General features: G+C 39.2%; 1 protein-coding gene across 2 annotated transcripts in view; it reads right to left on the reverse strand.

Moving 5' to 3' along the window:
• The window catches only part of SLCO5A1 (solute carrier organic anion transporter family member 5A1), a 124,409-nt gene that overhangs the window by 10,390 nt on the left and 94,602 nt on the right, over positions 1-19,417 (reverse strand). For both annotated transcript variants that reach the window (XM_081214306.1, XM_081214305.1), the window contains 2 exons: positions 16,228-16,426; positions 794-953 (listed from right to left, as the gene is read on the reverse strand). In XM_081214306.1, coding sequence (XP_081070432.1) covers positions 794-953; positions 16,228-16,426 — 359 coding nt within the window. The remainder of the gene's footprint in view (positions 1-793; positions 954-16,227; positions 16,427-19,417) is intronic.

Here is a 19,417-nt window from a genome sequence, read left to right on the forward strand (position 1 = left end):
GAACTCAGCCACTGAGAAGAAGAGATCTCATTGTCCCTTTCAATTCAGTCACACGCTGGAGCTCACCAATTACATAACGGGGGGCCAGCAAAAGGAATCTCAATTTATCACTATAGTTTAAAACTCAGAAATCAAATATGATATCCCCAAAACAGGCAGTCAACAGTATAATCCCATATCGCCTGCACAGAACAAGCGAATGCACTTTAACCTTTTAATGAAAGCAGCCTCCTACAATCTGTTCTTATGCAAAGAATGAAACAAGGCTCAATAAAGAACTGAGTAGAATATGAAAACCTTCTCCCACAGTGTTACAGACTATTTATACTTCACGGGGAAGGGAATTCTCAAAATAGCCTATTCTTGAACTGACAGAAATATCTTTACTCTGAAAGTTTAAACAAAAAGTCTGAACTGACAGTCTATGAGAAATGGCCGTTGCCCATCTGCAGGCTCTGATCAGGGGAGGTGCTCTCCTGTTCTCTTCTATCAGCACCAAATGTGGTCGTCTTGACCTTCAAGTCCATCACAAGGGCCCTGTCAGCGTAACAAAGGAGAAAGCTAGCACTCAACCTTATATCAGTGAGCTGATGTGGAATCAGATCACTATACACAAATGCTCCAATCATCCCTGGACAAAAAAATGATATAGTATTGCATAATTTTCTTTCCTCTGGGTGCTTGACAGAAGGTATTTTGTAGATGATTTGAAGTTTCTTGAAAAGGGAGACTGAAGCCTTATGTTTGCCTATGAAATCTAACAACAGTACAGGAACTTGTGAAATATACTCACCCCAGTGCTCATGTTACCACTATTAACACAGCCAGCCAGACAAGGGTTAAAGTATGTAATTCCATCCGATCCACAGACTGGCTCATACTCGTGTATTCTACAACCACAATTCACATTGCAGCTTCCTGTCAGATTCCTATGAGGCATGGTCAGAGAAGGTCTAAGAGAAAAAAGTAGATCATGAGCAACATTGCTAAAATAAAACTCATAGGACAGTTCTTGATGTTCAGTCGTGTGTCCGTTTTACAGGAGATATTCCCATGAAATCAAAGCCATGGTACCTTGACGTAGCACCCTAGGTAATTATTTTTATGACTTTAAAACAAAACATAAAGAAAAATGTTCCAATTTTCTGGTCCTACAGATTCAGTTATGACGTTCATATCAAATTATTTATCATATCTCGATTCTATCTTCCATCTTGGTGATACGGATCTGAGCTCAGAAGTTCTAACCTTCATATAACTAAACTACTCACTTACTATAGACACTTGGCTCTATGTCTTAACAAACTGGACCCTCGATTTCTTTAAATGTAAAATGGAAGAAATACTCTTCTGTGCCAAACTAATAATATCATGATGAGGACATTAACAAGGAATCCATCAATCAGAGTTATCAACATAAGGTCCTTTGACCAAAAACTTTAATTATTCTGGAATAACTTATCAAAGAAAGACATGGGACTCTAGAAAATCAAAAGGAGGTGATTTTTCAAAGGCCATCAGGAATCACATCACTGGTTTGATTCAGATGACCAGAGAAGAACCATTAAACTCTCCTTCCCTCAAGAATGCCCAGATGTGGATTTACAGACAAGCGTGATGGGTTCTGTTTTTTCTTGAGATCATGATGTCTGATTCAAAGAAGTGATACAATATTTTAAACTCTAATAAAATCAGTTCAGGCAAAAAATATAAAAGGGGGAAAAGGGACTTCCCTGGCAGTCCCGTGGTTAGGACTCTGCACTTCCAATGCAGGGGGTGCGGGTTTGATCCCTGGTTGAGGAACTAAGATCCCGCATGCCTCGTGGCCAAAAAACCAAAACATAAAACAGAAGCAATATTGTAACAAATTCAACAGAGACTTTAAAAATGGTCCACATCAAAAAAATCTAAAAAAGCGGGGGAGGGCAGGCAAGTAAGGATATAGGGCCTGAGAGAGAGATGTAAGGAAATGGCTATGGAAAGACAGAGGCAGGCAGGTACCCAGAGGGAATCATGTAAGGATGAAAGGGGCTCTGAGTGCTCACATCCGATGACCTCCTTCCTTTGCTTTCATGACCATCATTTTTAGGTGTCACTGATGACGTACCCTTCCTAGAGCCTCAGGAACTGGCAATAGCAGATCCTTCATTCACCTGCCCAACTATCCATCTTCCCTCCATTCAGCAGATATTTTGGAATGTCTGTTATGTTCCAGGACTTACCTTTAATGACTATGCTGACCCAAGTGCTGAGTAACCACTCACCCAGTAGCCTAGTCCATCCCAACCATATGTATTAATCCATAAACATAAAGTGTTGTTTGTTCAAAGGCTTTTCTCCTGTCGCACGTTGATAAATGAGCCATCGAATTTTAATGGAACAAGTTCACAGCAATATGTAAACCTTACCAAGAAAGACTTCCAAAGAGGCAAAAGGAAAATAAACTGTATTCTTCATTCATATCCCTCCACAGAAGAAACTGTCACAAGACTCTCATAATTATTCACCAACTCTTAGAATCATACCGTCTGTTAGAGAAAGCCCGCGCACAGCAACGAAGACCCAATGCAGCCAAATAAATAAATAAATAAATAAATAAATAAATAAATTGAATATACCTTTAAAATGTGATTCGGGACCAGTAGTTCTCACAGGGGCAGCAATTTCGGCAATGTCAGGAGACATTTTTGTTTGTCACAACTAAAGGTATGCTACTGGCATCTAGTGGGTAGAGGCCCGGGCTGCTTCTAAAAGTCCAACAATACACAGAACAGCCCCTCCCCAGGATAAGGAATTAACTGACCCAAATCTCGATGTACTGAGTCTGAGAAACCCTGTTCTAGACCTATTTCCACATTCCAAGGATGATGAAATGGACGTCTAAGGAAGCCAAATGATTCATTATGAGGCTGATTGGTGCTATTTTTTAAGAACATTTATTTATTTATTTATTTATTTTTGGCTGCGTTGGGTCTTACTTGCAGCCTGCGGGCTCTTTAGTTGTGGTGCGCGGGTTTAGTGGCCCCGCAGCATGTGGGATCTTTGTTCCCCAACCAAGGATCGAACCCGCGCCCCCTGCATTGGAAGGCAGATTCTCAACCACTGGACCACCAGGGAAGTCCCGATTGGTGCTATTTTAATTGATATCACATGAAGAGTATTCTGTGTGAATTACTATTATCTTCACTAGTTCTTCAAGAACCAAACTGCAGGAACTTGTGAAATAAAAGGAATTTATATGCCTGCATGCTTAGTCACTAAAAATGACACGCTTCAAATCCATACAATAGGGTTTTTACTATGCATATTTAAAAGTTACAAGGAATTTCCTATTAACAGCATGCTTTGTATTCATTTATGACAGCCACATATTTCAAATATCTCTCCTTTATGGGTATGTCCACTCAAGAGAAAGGAATCTAAAGAGAATGTCAACAGATGCTCAGAACACACATCAATGACAGGAAGGCAAAAGCTTTCCTGAGTTCTGGAAACAAAGGTACAGTCCCAGGTCACCCTTGGGTATGCTTGCTTTTCTCATGAGATCATGGTGTCTGATACAAAGAAATGATACAATATGGAAAGCTCTAAGAAAATCAAAACAAGCAATATAAATAGCAGTGAAAAGAAAGAGGCATTCATGGAAAATGTCATTCGGGAAAAAGGCCATAGTGGCACACAAAAAAGAAAGATGCTGACACAGTTAATCCTTTACACTGCACTGATTTAAAAAAAATTATTTTTAAGAATAATAACGTCTTGTTTGACTATCACTCACACTCCAGAAGACAGACTGGATTAGAATAATAGTGCAAGTGTTTCAATCTGAGTCACTCCAAGCAACCTCTCATTAGCCTGAGCTAAGACCATCATGGGAGTACAAAATTTACAAGGACTGTAGTACACCACACTCATCCTTGTGCAAAGGGACAGTACATCACCTTTCTAATAAATGAAAACATTACTGACAAGTTAGCCTTGCAAACAAGAGGCTCATGTTAACTCAGTGTCCATGTAAGTGTTCTTTCCACGACAGGAACAATGACTCACTAACAAATGCCTTATAACTACATGGTCTAAGCTGTAAACCTAGGTTACACATGACATGTTCCTATAAAAATCATGGAATTATAGAATTAGAGAGATGGGAGGAGTCTCTGAGGTTAACTAGTACAACTTACTGATTTTCAAGCCTAGGAAACTATGAAAGGTATATTGACATGCCTCACAATCATTGAGGCTTTAAGGAAACCAGCCATGGGGAGACCAAAATGAACAGAAAAGGGAAGAAGAGCAAGCTTGCTGCCTAATCTTCATTAAATCAGTTGCTTAAGGATCAATGTTTATTTAAAGTAACATACAACAATAAAACAGATTGAGGTTTAACATAAGTAAAAATCTCTACCAAGGAGCCATTACAGCTGGGTATGTAAGGATACAGTTGCTCTCAAATCACACACATATTCTCGCACACACACACACACACACACACACACACACAATTGTGTCACCCCACCCCAAAACCTAAAGGACGCTTGGACTTCCCCACCTGACACACTTCTACTGGTTTCCACAAATCAAAGAGGAGCCCCTTAACCTTCTTTCTGCCTCCTGTTAATTTTCTCCTTACTAAGAGATATGACAAATAGGGATCCATACATCTTATATTCAAGCCACATGGATTAAAAGAATATGAGCCATGCAACAAAAACCTTTCAGGCAAAATATACTAATCAACTAAAAAAAATGGTATCTTTCTCATAATTTCTTAAATTTTTATCAATTTATCTCAGTCTTTAAGGAGACTTCAACTAGAATGTTTCTTTTCAATTCTGCTTAAATCCTTGGCTTTATATTAAAGCCCTTCCTTGGACAGATATAGCTGTGCAACTTCAGGTTTATAAATAATACTGTTATCATCATCATCATCATCATCATCATTATCATCATTATCATTTAGGACTAACATTTACATAGTCCTAATTTTACTCCAGGACTTGTGCACTGAGATCTCTATAGAAGTTACCTCATGTATTCCTCATGAGAATTAAAATTATTATGACTGTGTCTCCAACTTTCAGATAATGAAATTGAATATCTGAGAGGATAAGATAGGTACTGTTAAAGTTCACAGAACTAGTAAGAATCAGGGAGGGATTTAAACCCAGTTACCTCTGTCTCCATAGTGTGTCCCCTTAAACCCCTACGGCAGCGGACCCGCTTTGTGTAATTGGCCATGGTTTCCCTTGAGTCTTCTGTGTACTCACTCTCCTCCTTTTTCTTCCTCTAATGCAGCTTTCCTGGCACTCAGCTCTCACTGTGATGAGCATTAGAGTCAGAGAGAGCGGGTTCAGGGAATTCCCTGGTGGTCCAGTGGTTAGGACTCTGTGCTTTCACAGCTGAGGGCCCAGGTTCAATCCCTGGTCGGGGAACTAAGATTCCGCAAGCCGCTCAGCACGGCCACAAATAAAAAAATAAAATAATAAATAAAAAGAGTAGGTTCAATTCCATATCTACAATTCACCAGTACCATGAACAAATCTAGAGAGACTTCACTTGTGTTGTAAAACAGAGACCAGAATATCTATATCGCAGGGTTGATGGGAGGATTAGATAAGTAAATGGATACCCAGCGCCCAGCGAGTTCCTAGCACATAACAGACACGCAGATACTGATGTGTTTTCTTTATCTACACAGGGCAGAAGCAGAAAGGAATAAAAGTAACACAGTTGGGGGCTTCCCTGGTGGCACAGTGGTTGGGGGTCCGCCTGCCAATGCAGGGGACACGGGTTCATGCCCCGGTCCGGGAGGATCCCACATGACACGGAGCGGCTGGGCCCGTGAGCCATGGCCGCTGAGCCTGCGCGTCCGGAGCCTGTGCTCTGCGACAGGAGAAGCCACAGCAGTGAGAGGCCCGTGTACCGAAAAAAAAAAAAAAAAGTAACACAGTCACAAACACAAAGAGCATAAAAGGCCTTCATGATGATTTTCTTTTCAAAAAGGAAGATATCATTTTCTTATTTACTCATATAGAGAACAGTCAGAAAACTAGATGAGGGTCCAGTTGCAGGCCTACCATTTAGAAGCTGTATGACCTTAACAGCCTAATAGTTAATGGCTGTCAATACCCTTCCTGCCTACATGAGCGGAGAGAAGCATGATCAACACAGGGGAGTATGTAATAACTCATGGGATAGCTTAGGGTTTCCCAGGACTATACTCATGAAAGTTACAGTTACTGCATCCAATCATTCTTTTTATTGTTAAAGCTTCCTTTAGCTTTGTAGTCAACAAATGCAAACCAGATATAACTTGAAATTTACATATAATAACCTACAACCTATACAAACCGTCTCTTTAAATCCAGAATCATTTTTAATAAAATGATGTGTCTCTTGAACAACGTTTTGAAATGCCTTTATTTTTAAAGTAATACATATTCATTGTAGAAAATTTGGAAAATACAAAAGGACTAAAAAGTCAAATTAAACTCACACAGTAATGCTACCGTCCAGGAATATCCACCATTATGCTTTTAGTATATTTACTTCCCTTTGCTCTTTTTTCAATATGCATATAAATTAACGTTAATAACATATTGTTATCAAGATTTCACAGAGTGTTCTAAATTCTATTTTTCCTGCTAACATTATATGATGAACATTTTCTATTGACTATGTTAATATGACATTATGAATGGCAAATTTGGCCCCGAGTTTAATAATATAGGTTCAAGGCTTACTGTGTTTAAACAGATATTATATAGTTTTACGGAGTTCCTGTAATTTGTTTAAATCTCAGTTACAAAACTTAAAACTCACTGGAAAGAAAATTTGCTTATATTTTATATCCCTTCGATACTCCTAAAAAGGAAGTAAAGCAAATTTTGTTTGTATCTCCCAAATAGAGCCAAAAATAGATCAAATCATATACTTACAGCTAGAAATGAACTGTAAGCCTATTAATAAAAGTAGCCAAGATAATCCAGAAACACACATATCTAAGAACCTTTAAGTAAACTATTTTTTCTCTACTTTTCAGGAATTGCCTTTAAAATTAGTCATACCTATAATAAATAAAAGAGCTTGAATGTCACCAAAGAAATTAAATAGGAAAAAAAAACATTCAGAAGGTTAAGTTGTCTGTGAAACACAGAAGAGAGGAATGGTTTAATTAGAGAAATTAGGAATGATCTGGCTAGAAATGCTAGTCACTCAAGGGCTGGTAGTAGAATACTATCTAAATACTGGCAGGATGGCAAGTTCAGGAGTGGTGACAAAGATGATGAAATGTACCTTTGCTGAGTTGCAGCAAAGGTCTGAATTAACAGACTATATTTATGTCTTAGTACCTTGGGACAATAAAACTATATTGAGAGAAGTAACTTGAGAAGAATACCCCAATCCCTGAGATTTTGGACCTGTGCACTGGTCGATCACAGTCATTGCTGAAAATGCTCTCAGAAAACTGAGCAAATGCATCTTCGTCATGTCACAGCTCAAGAAATCATCCCTGGAAAAGTTCTGACCCAGTAACTCAAGTCTCCAAATCAGAAGATGATATAATAGATTTTAGTTTAAGTTCAAAGAGATGACACTTGATGAATGAAAGATAATAAAGCTAGAATTATTAAATGATTTATCAAGACAGTACTTGAAAAATTCTGTACATGGACATCAGATTTAACCCCATTTGAAAAAATTATTTGAAGATAAAGAGCAAAAACTCACATTATACAATGTGTTTATATAAAGTATTGCTTAAGCTACAGTTTTCACTGGCTCCTTTGTCGACAAAATGATTAGGACACACCTGTGTGAAATACAGTTCGGTAGACACAGAGGGGAAGCAAAACACATTTCTTAATTAAAACTGCAGGGAAATTGTGGGTGCTAGGAGAATCAAATCTGAATTTTTTTCTTTAATTTTGTCATATTGTGGTTAGAACACTTAACATGAGATCTACTCTCTTAACAAAATTTCAAGTGTACAGTACAGTATTGTTGACTACAGGCACAAAGTTGTACAGCAGATGTCTAGAGCTTAGTCACCTTTTTTGTTGTTATTGTCTTATTTTGTTTTAGAAAAATAAAGATTTATTTTGAAAGGAAGTGACTAAATCTTTAATATAATCTATACTGAGTGACCAAACCAAGTTAATATTACTGTTTAAATTGCCAGCAAGTACCCTAAGGATCGAAGTTTGGCACAAGTGTCAATGTTTGCCTACCTCATAAGGACACCTCCCTCTAAATTCAGAAGATAAAGGAAACTGGAGGTCTGACATATTGTGGAGTGGGGAGGGCTGTCCAAGGCCATTTAGTGAAATGGACATGCCTCCTTTGGGCATCATCAACATTAGAGCTTGTTCATCTTGCTTTATGAAAACGTTGTTTCCATTGATTAGTCACTCCATGTTTCCCCCCTTCCCCCAGACCCTGGCAACCACCATTCTGCTCTTTGATTCTATGAATTTAACTATTTTAGATACTTCATATAAGAGGAATCCTACAGTATTTGTCTTTCTGTGACTATTTTCTTTCACTTAGCATAATGTCTTCAAGGTGCATCCATTTTGTCACATATTACATAATTTCTTTTTTAAGGCTGAATCTTATTCCATTATATGTATATATGACATTTTCTTTAACCATTCAGCCGCTGATGGACCTTTAGGTTGTCTCCACATCTTGGCCATCAAATCTGAATTTTCTAAGGGAACCACTAATAACACATCAGGTTCATTCTACAAAAAAACTGTGACTCCATTTTGGTTCAATAGGAAAAGTTCATCTTTCTAAAACATCCCAACCCCATCCCAGGCACTTAGGTGTCTCTTGAGCACTTGATGCTAATTCAGAGACAGGTTAGTCATTAACTCCTTTAATGTCAGAACATTCACCATGCTGGTGAACCTGGAGATTCTCACACACACTTTAATAAATGGAATTGGCTTATATATTGTGCTTTCTTCTTTGTGTTTCTTTTCTTCTTTCAGGACAGTTTAATAATTAAAAACATTACATTCAAAATCAGAGAAACCTGGGCTCCAGTCCTAGCTCTATCATTTTCTAGCTGTGTAACTTTAAGCAAGTTATTTGATCCCCCTGAATTTCTTTCTCCTCATATTTAAAATGAGAAAAATAACATTAAACAGTTATTTAACAATTGCTTATTACTGTGGGTTTTATTCCATTTTATCCTCTCTATAATTCTAAGAGATCGAGACTATTATTAGCTCATCTTAATGATGAGGAAATTGAGGCACAAAGAGGTTAAGGAATTTGCCAAGTACCTTATTCAATCTTCCCAGCAATTCAACACGATCAATACTATCAGTATCCTTACCCTAAAGATGTAGAAACCAAGCACAGAAAGATTAACTAATTTGCCCATACTCACACAGCTAGAAACTGGCAAGGCCAAATATTAGTGCACTATTGAAAGAAATGGATGCATTCTGTATAGCTTTCTGAGTAAGGAGGCGGTGTGTGCACTTAGATGTGTGCTTATATAAAATACAAAATGTATAACAGCACCTCAGTGTAGTACTCAGGAAGGATACAAACTAGATAGATAATAGATAATAGATAATCTGGGTTTCATTCAGTTCCACTCGTTATTAACTGATGACTTTGGGCAAATCAATTACTCTCTAACCTCAGTTTCTTTAACTGAAATATGTGGTTAATAACACATACAGTGGAGTGATGTTAATAACACATACAGTGGAGTGATGTTGTAAGCCATGTACATAAAAGATATACATGAGTGCCAATCACCATACCTGAGCCAAACAGGTGTCTAACAAAGGCTCCTTTCTTCACTGCCACTCCCTTCATCTCTCTCTTTATCAGCTTTAAAGGAGAAAAGTCCTACATGCAAGGATCAAAATCATGCAGATCTACCATTTTTACTAGGCAGGCCAACCATGTACTGATGAGCAGGTTGTGCACTGCACAAGAGTACCCAGCCAAGGGAGCAAGGAGAGGCTGAAATGTAGTCCATACCCTGCTTGGAGAAAGGGTCCCATTATTCTTCACACAAAGGTAACTGCTACTCTAAAAGTGTCAAACCTGTGCAGCTGTACCACCCAAAAGTGTTTATACGAATTCAATTTTAACTCTCTTCCTAGAAGTATTTGGGGAGCTAGAGGAATTCTCCAAGGAAACTGGGTTTTTCTCTTGCTAGTTTATAAACTTCAATGAAGTCAGGCCGCAAATATTAGAATGAATGGATCCTTGCAGCAGTCTCTGGCACTCCTAATCAACTTTTCTTTGTTGAATACAATTAAATGAGAAGAAATGTACCATAAGTCATGGATTTAGATAACCACAATGTTTATTTACATCAAGTTCTTACTAGTTTCAGCATCACTATATAAGTAATGTCTCAGTGCAGAGGTGGATGCCAGACATTCATTGATCTTTTAAAAAGGAAAAAAGAGTCGCTTTGCATGATCTAGAAAGGAAGGGAGTAAAGCCAAGAAACTAACTTTTTTCAACACATACTAAGTGTTAGACTCTGTGCTGGGAAATATCAAAAACCTTCCCTTACCTAATCCTCAAAGCTACAAATATTTGTTTATAATATTTAAACGCTTCAAACTGGAGATTGAGGATGGAGGAAGGAGACACTGACTTTTCATTTTCTACCCTTCTGCATTATTTTAATTCTTTCAACCACATGTGTTTTACTTTAATTATGCTTGTAACCAGGTATGATTGACATTATTGCCATTTTATATACGAGGAAACCAAGAGTTAACAATATTAGATAATTTTTTACCAGGTGACATAGCTAGAAAATGATGGCGCTATTACTTGCCTTTGAAAATAATACTATCTTTGAGGGGAGAGGGAAGAAAAATTCAAGGAATTCTTACTTGGGACCTCTTTTTTCTCAGTGATAAGGAATACGAGGTTGTCCGACAAGAAAAACAAGCTACGGTAAGATAAAAAAAACTTGAAGAAAGGCATTTTTTTTAGATGGACCAATATGAGGCATAGGAAAGGAAGCTGACTCTAGGGCCAAGTAAATGGATTGCTCAGCAAAGATGAGGGCCTGCTAAGATTGGAACTCATCAATTTGTAATGGAGCAAATCAGCACAATTATATAATTTTTTCCCAGTAGTGCTAGGGAGTCCAGAATCAGTTGATTCAGGATTGGCAAGACTGATGTGGTGTTAAGCAAAAGCTTTAGAAGTCTTGAGGGGACTTGCAGTTTAAAAGCAGGTAAGACATGGAGTCTGTCTTCCACCACTTCTGAGGAGGCACTTGAAATAAAAGTGAGTATAATGAAAGTGAATCGAGCTGACAAAGAGAAATGGAAAGAGCGACACCAAACTCCATGAAAATAAAAGTGGACAGGAAAGGTGCATGTGAAATGAGCAGAGGCCACCTTGGAGAAGAGCCAGCCTGCCCCATGGAACCTCTACACGACTCTGAATCCAAATCCAGCAGGTGCAACAGGGAGCAAAAGTGACTGGGAAGCTGAAAACAATGCAACTCACTGGAGACCTAAGGGAGACTGTATCAGTGGGCCCTTCCACTCTCATATCCACCCCCTCCATCCCCAATTCAGAGCCCCAAAATTCATCAGAAAGCTCTTCTAAAGAGATCAGAACAAAATTTAAAAGCTAAGCTTCTACCTTAGATGTTGACAAATAAGGATAAAACTCCCTCGTTCTTGTGTGTGGTGGGGGGTGAGTGGGGGAGAGGGACACATAACCTGACAGATGCTGAACTGAGTCTTGTCAACCTGTAAAACCCAGAGTAAATGAACAGAAAAATTGACACTTCAAAGAAAATGATAAAATGTACGACACAGAAACAAAGTAAAAAAAAAAAAACAAAAACTGAATTATATGTGCAGAGAGATCTGAGAAGATATTACTCCTGTTCAAACAACAGCAGGACGTTATGAAAAGGGAACACTCAGAATGCCAAAGAAAAAATTATTTTCAAAATTTAAAATTTACATAAAGAATAAAAAAGCAGGTTTGGAAAAATCTCTCATAGCAAAGAAAATATGAAATATGAGAAAACAAGTTAAACATACAGGTAACGAGTCTGTAAGTTCCAACATCTGAAAAACAGGCGTCCTGGATAACATAGGGAAAATGAAGAGGAGAACAAGTAAAGATATAGTAGAAGAAAATCTCCCTGAGGTTAAAAGAAACAAAAGGACATATGTGTTAGATTAAAAGTGCCTAATACAATGAATGAACAAAGCCCTGGGCCAAGACATTCATGCGCCTGTCCATTCATTCACACAACAAACTTTGTTGTAGATGGCGGGGCTGCAACTATTATGTAGGCAGCTATAGTAACTGTTCTCAAGGAGCTCATATTTTAGAGACAAAAGACAAGAGCAAAGCAAGTAAACAAGACAATTTCAGATAGTGGCACGTGCTACAAGGAAACTGAAGAGGTGATGTAATAAAGAATGAGGGGAAAGTGGGCTCCCTTATATTGGGCAGAGAGGGAAAGTCTCTCTGAGAAAGTGACATTGGAAGAGTCCAGCCAAGACAAAATCGGAGGGTAGAGCATTCCTTACGGAATTTCAGAACACCTTGAATAAAAAATATCCTCAAAACTTCCAAATAAAGTTGGTAATGGAGATATGAGAACTCAGACGAAAATTAAATTTCATTTAAGTATCTGCAACATTAAACGCTAAATGACAAAGCAATGGTTTCCAAGTTCTCAGAAAAACAAATGTTTAACCTATAATTCTATACCCACTCCAACTATCATTTAAACGTGAAAGAAGAATAAAGACATTTTAATACACTTACGGTTTCAGACAGCTTCTCTTTCCATGAACCCTTCCCTAGGAAGTTATCCAAGGATTTTTTCTGGCAAAGTGAGGAGTTAACAAATAAATAACTATACAGACAAAACCTAGTGGATACAATTGAGGCCTATGAAAGGAAGTTCCAGGATAGAAGTTATGCAAAAGAGCAACCAATCCAATTGAAGCAAAATTATGGAGAGTTTCAGAAAAAAAGGATTCAAAAAAACAGAAAGTATAATGAGAACTTAAATATATATATATGGACAAGACAAACGCCAGTAGTAGGAGAAAGAACAGGCCTTTGGAACTCAAGGACAAAGACCACAAGAAAGTCGTGGTCCAAATATGATACAATTTTAAGCAGGTTCCCTCCCCCACCCTACTTAATAGATGACTACTTCTTCTTCCACCCCCTCTATTTTCTGGAGAAAATGAACCAAAGGCTCTGGACTTAAGAGCACCACATGAAAGAGACCTTTGGCAAGACGCTAGGATGATGACAGAGGAATTTGGTAAAAGTTTGCAAAATGAACAGTAGCACCCTAGCCTCTTCCACCCACCACCCTACTCCCAGCTCTAGAATGTCAGCAGCTAGGCTTTCAACCCTGAACCCACCGCAACACAGTCCAAGCCAGGAGATAGGAGCATCCTTCTCTTGAGGAACTGAAGCACCTCAAAGGTAAGACCTCAGGTTCTGACACTGAGCACCCCAATGAAAATGCCAGCTGTCCCCCTACAATTACCCTACAGTGAGATCCACTAAATGACAAGCCATCATGAGATATAAAATAGTTTATAAAGAATAAGAAAAGTAGAGAATCAATGAAGGAGAGATAGGAGACAAACACTGTGGAGAGAAAAGAACAACAATTACATTTTTTTTAAAATTTAAAATGGAAACAAAAGACATGGTCTCCAGACATTAAAAGTTCATCAAGTGCTCAGAGGGAAAAAAAAAAGTGTACTGTGGTGAAATTTGGGAATACTGAGAATAAATGGAAACTCCCAGGAATGAAAAGTAGGGCACATACAAAGGACTGGGAAAAAGAAAGGCCAGAATCCCCACAAGAGCATTAGAAATTAGACAAAAATGGAGTGAAAACTTTAAATTTTTTAGTGAAAATGATTCATCCAGTCCAAAGTTCTTAACCCAGCCAATTTGGCAATCAAACGTAATTGTTAAAAAAAATAAATAAATAAGGTAACAGCCTTGACAGCCTTCCTGTAGCTACTGGAGGATGTGCTCTAACAAAATGGGGGAGGAAGCCAAAAAAGAGCCATCCACAGAACCCAGAAAATGAAGGATCAGTACAGAGAGAGGCAAGTGAGATTCCTGGGGCAACAGCGGAGCAGCAGGCCCAGAGGGCTCCCATACAGACGACTCCAAGGGGCGGGGAAATGGAATCCTGAGGTCATCGGATGGGTGAAAAGTCATATTGAGATTTCTTGAGCCCTTAGAGGATATGGGAAGGCAGAAGCAGACTCAAAGAAAACAAAGGAAATGAAAACGAGGCAGTGATTTAATTCCAGGAAAATCACTGCTGTACAAAGGAGGAAATCTAATCACGATACAGTACGTGTGCCTCAGCTGCTAACAATACTGTCATAACCATACCATGAAAATATCAGAAAAGGATTTGAGCATAACCTGTGAAGCAAATGCTAGACTCCTCATTGACTAAGACAGGAAGTCATAAATAATGTCTTCATTTGGTTAATTTATACAGTATGCTTTAAAAATATAGAGGTAAATACCAGAAGAGATAGCTAAAAAGAATTTTAAATTATTGCCCCTGGGAAGCAGGGTCAGGAGACTGCTGGTTTTTTCTTACTAACTTTTAATATTCTATTTATGTTTTCCAATTGTAGTAAAAATAATTTGATAGGAATTGTTCTTAATGGATTAATGATGACTAATAACAATAGCTAACTACCACTGAGCACTTACTGTGTGCCAGGAGAGCTGAGAGCTTTACACATGTTTCTTGTGTAATCCTTGCCTGTGATCTTTAGGTCAATAGACTAAATGTTTGGGTCCATGAAAAATTCACATGTTGAAAGCGAACCCCAAACGTGATGGTATTTGGAGTTTGGGGCCTCTGGGAGGTGACTGGGTCATGAAGGTGAAGCCCTTATGAATGGGATTAGTGCCCTTATAGAAAGGATCCTAGGGAGATGCCTCACCCCCACCATGTGAGGACACAGCCAGAGACAGCCAGAGACAGGTCCTCACAAGACACCAAATCTGCTAGCAGCTTGATCTTGGACGTCCCAGACTCCGGAATTGTAAGAAATAAACTTCTGTTGTTTCTAAGCCATCTAGCCTATGGTGTTCGCTTACAGCAGCCTGAACGGATTTATATACTGATACGTGTCAGCCATACCTCAGTTTTGCCCTCTGTAAAATCAGAATAATAATAGTACCTACCTGACTAGGCCTGTTATGAGGATTAATGAGTTAATATACATAAAGCATTTAGAAGAATGCTTGGCATGCAGTAGTGTTAATACAAGGGTTAGCTACGCTTTGAACATCATCATCATTATTATTGTGACAGAAAGTTTCCAACCCAGATGGTTACATAAAAAAAAAAAAAAAAAAAAGCTCAGAAAAGAAGGTATAGGGACTTCCCTGGTTGTGCAGTGGTTAAGAATCCACCTGCCATTGCAGGGGACACGGGTTTGAGCCCTGGTCCGGGAAGATCCCACGTGTCGCGGAGCAGCTAAGCCCGCGAGCCACAACTACTGAAGCCCGCGTGCCTAGAGCCTGTGCTCCGCAACAAGAGAAGCCACCGCAATGAGAAAACCATGCACCGCAACAAAGTAACCCCCGCTCACCGCAACTAGAGAAAGCCCGCGCACAGCAACGAAGACCCAACACAGCCATAAATAAATAAATAAATAAATAAATAAAAGAATGTATCGAATGCTACCTTTTGGATATAAAACAGAAAACACTGAAAATACACATTCATAGTTTCTTGTATAAGGAACATCCTTGGAAGGGTACACAAGAGATGAATTAAAGTGGTTCCCTGGTTTGTCTTTGGGGAGAAGTGGGGTGGAGGCCTTGGGGCACGCTGTATTTTCATTGAACTTTGTTTTGAAACTGTGTGAATGTGTTACCTATTCAAAACATTACATTTCAAAAAAAGAACAGTTTTCATTAAGCCAAGTAGCATTTCCTCCTCACGTACTGTAACCCAAATGCCATGGGAGACGTTGCGAGGGTCAAAAGGGACACAGACAACGGAGAGATGGAGGCCTCTGCCCAAGAGGGTGCAGCTCTACCAGGACAGAAACGCAGGCGTAGTGAGCCCCCCATGGAGGGAGGGGCGCAAGCCGAACCCTGGGATCCACACACCGCAGAGCTTCGCACTTCAATCGTGACCAGGATGAGATGAGACGCCTCTTCCAAGATACTTACCCTGTTGTATACGGGATGTTTATGCCACCCAGACTGACACTTTCACATCCAACAATGAACAGGGTTGAAAAGCACAGTAAAGACACACCACTGCAGATCATCGCTAGCTTTGCAGATTCCCTTGCACCAAGTTTCAATTTTTTTATGATGTAGCCTCCAAGGACAATCCCAACACCGGCACTGGGGACAATGATGACGCCTGGAGGGAAGAAGGGAAGGACAGGATTAATCTGAAGTCATGTATACTATTATTTATTGTCTAATTATTCTGTTTCTACTTACTTAGCACTAAGGGAAAGAATTTTAAAAACACTATAATCAATAAATCTTTAATGTTTGTGATTGTATAGTATAGCTTATTTTCAACACATACAGCCAACAAAGGACTCATATCCAGGATGTGCAAAAACTTTCAAAGCCATAAAATAAAGACAAGCAACCCATTAGAGAGCGAGCAAAACTTAAATGGGCCTTCACTAAGGGGGAAATTCAGCTGACCCATTAACTCATAAAGGTGCTCAGCCACCTTTCTAAAGAGAGAAACACAAATTAAAGCCACAAGGAAATACTACTCCATGCCAACCAGGTCAGTAAGAGTGGAAAAGTCTGACAATACCACATATTGACACAGATACAGAGCAATGGGCACCCTCTACAAGGCTGGTGGGATGTAAATTGTGACAGACACTGTGAAAGACCGTTTAGCATTATCTGGTAGAGTTGAAGATATATACACCCTGTGACAGGCAATTCCATTCCTGGATCTATACCCTGAAGAAACTCATGTACATGGGGACCAAAAGGAGTGTACAAGATATCTGAAGCACCATAATAGCCCCAAACTGGAAATAAACCAAAAGTCCATTCATAGATACATTACATGCAGTAAATTCATGTAATGAAATGCTGCTATACAATAATAAAAATTAGGACACATAATCACATACAAACACAATGTTGAATAAAGGAAGTAAAATACAACAGAAAACATGATCTGACTGTATAAAGTTCAAAAACAGGTAAAACTAAATGATGTGTTTAGAAATGAACATATAGGTAGTGCAACTATGAAGAAAAGCCAGGAAGTAAAAATTGCCATAAAAGCCAAGATAGTAGGGGGATGGGTGGAATCTGGAAAGGATACAGGGGGCTCCTGGAGGACTGAAAATACTCCTTTTCATGACCTGGGCAGTAGTTACACAAGTGTTCACTTTATGATTATTCATTATCCCTAAGGGTTTTTTTGAAGTCTAGTTGATTTAAAACGTTGTGTTAGTTTCAGGTGTACAGCAAAGTGATTCAGTTATATATATATGTATATATATTCTTTTTCATATTCTCTTCCATTTTTGTTTATTACAGGATTTTTAATATAGTTCCCTGTGCTATACAATAGGACCTTGTTGATCTACTTTATATATAGTAATGTTTATATGTTAATCCCAAATTCCTAATTTATCCCTTCCCCGTCTTTTCCCCTTTGGTAACCATGTTTCTTTTCTATGTCTGTAAGTCTGTTTCTGTTCTGTACATAAGTTCATTTGTATTATATATATATACACACACACACACACACATATATATATATTTTGGCCGTGTGGGATCTTAGTTCCCTGACCAGCAATCGAACCCATGCTCCCTGCAATGAGAGTGCAGAGTCCTAACCACTGGACCACCAGTGAATTCCCTGTATCATATTTTAGATTCTACATATAAGTGATCTAAGTTTTGATTAATGCACTTCTGTGTGCATTATATTTCACAGTAAAAAAAAAAAGCTAAAAAATTAGTCATATCGCCTGCCCCACAAACCTTATAATCTAAAAGAGAAATAAACAAAACACATTAGAGTATAATAAGATAATTATACAAAGGGCAGGGAGAATACAGGCAAAGAAGTACCTGAGTCTTCCCTGGGAGAAATCAGGGAGGACATCACAGAAGTGGCAGTATTTGAGCTGACATTCGACAGATGAGACAGAATCTGTCCAATGTGCCAGCACGGAAAAAATATCCTGCACAAAGGAAATATATGCAAAGAGGCAAAAGATAACGGAATTGAGGATTCAGAGGAGTCCAAGCTATGGGAGTGTGGAATGCAAGCTCCTGGGGCGTGGTGGGACACAGGCAAGAGATGTAAAGTGAGAGAGACCATGAAGGATCACGGAGAGGATCTTGGGTTGTACCTCTGGGCAACAGGAGGCCACCAAGGAATTTGGAGCCAGGGTCAGAGAGGATAGGAGGTGTGTGTGACAAAGATTATTGCTGGCGGTGAGATGCAGTCAACACTAGAATCAGAGACATGGCTGGGAGAGCACTGCAAAGGTCCAGGTGAGTCACAGTCAGGCTCCACACCGACAGCACAGCCAACAAGCTGAGGAGGGGACGGGGACACCTGGAAGGTGGCAGGGGTCCAGAAAATGAGGAGGAAAGGACCGGGGGAGAGCAGCTCTCGAACCCCACGGTAGACACACCACGTGTGAAGGGCCCCGGGGGACAATCAAGGAGATATGCCTCACACAGTGGTCCCTGCCCCACGAGCCCAGGAAGAGCTGGTCTGGGACCTTCATAACAGGTGGCAGAATTCATAGCATAGAAGGGATGTTCCAACAAGACTGAGCAAAGTCAGAAGAGCTGAGGAAGATGAAGCCTGAAAGGAGATCTTGGTAAGAGCAATTTTAAGGGTGTTGTGAAGGTGGAAGCCAGCCCGTGAGCCACAACTACCGAGTCCGTGCGCCACAACTACCGAGCCTGCGCTCTAGAGCCCGTGCTCCGCAACAAGAGAAGCCACCGCAATGAGAAGCCCGCACACCGCATGGAAGAGTAGCCCCTGCTCGCCACAACTAGAGAAAGCCCGTGCGCAGCAACAATGACCCAATGCAGCCATAAAAGTAATAATAAATAAAATAAAAAAATTTTTTAAAGAAAAGCATTGAAAAAAAATCTTACTGTATGTTATATGGCAATTTTTTAAAAAAATTTTTAATAAAATAAAATAAAATACTACTCATAATTGTCCAACATAAACCTGTATGTGTTCTTCAATATATAAACCTTTGCCTGATATTTAGCTACTATGTCCTCTCAAACACATAAACCTCTGTTAGCTTTTGAGCTACTGTGTGTATATATCTGAATCTAAAGAAATCATCACTGCATAAGTATTGACCAGAGGACCCTGCTTCGTTCA

Source organism: Mesoplodon bidens, assembly GCF_964165515.1.
Source record: "Mesoplodon bidens genome assembly, chromosome: 16".
Classification (NCBI taxonomy): Eukaryota; Metazoa; Chordata; class Mammalia; order Artiodactyla; family Ziphiidae; genus Mesoplodon; species Mesoplodon bidens.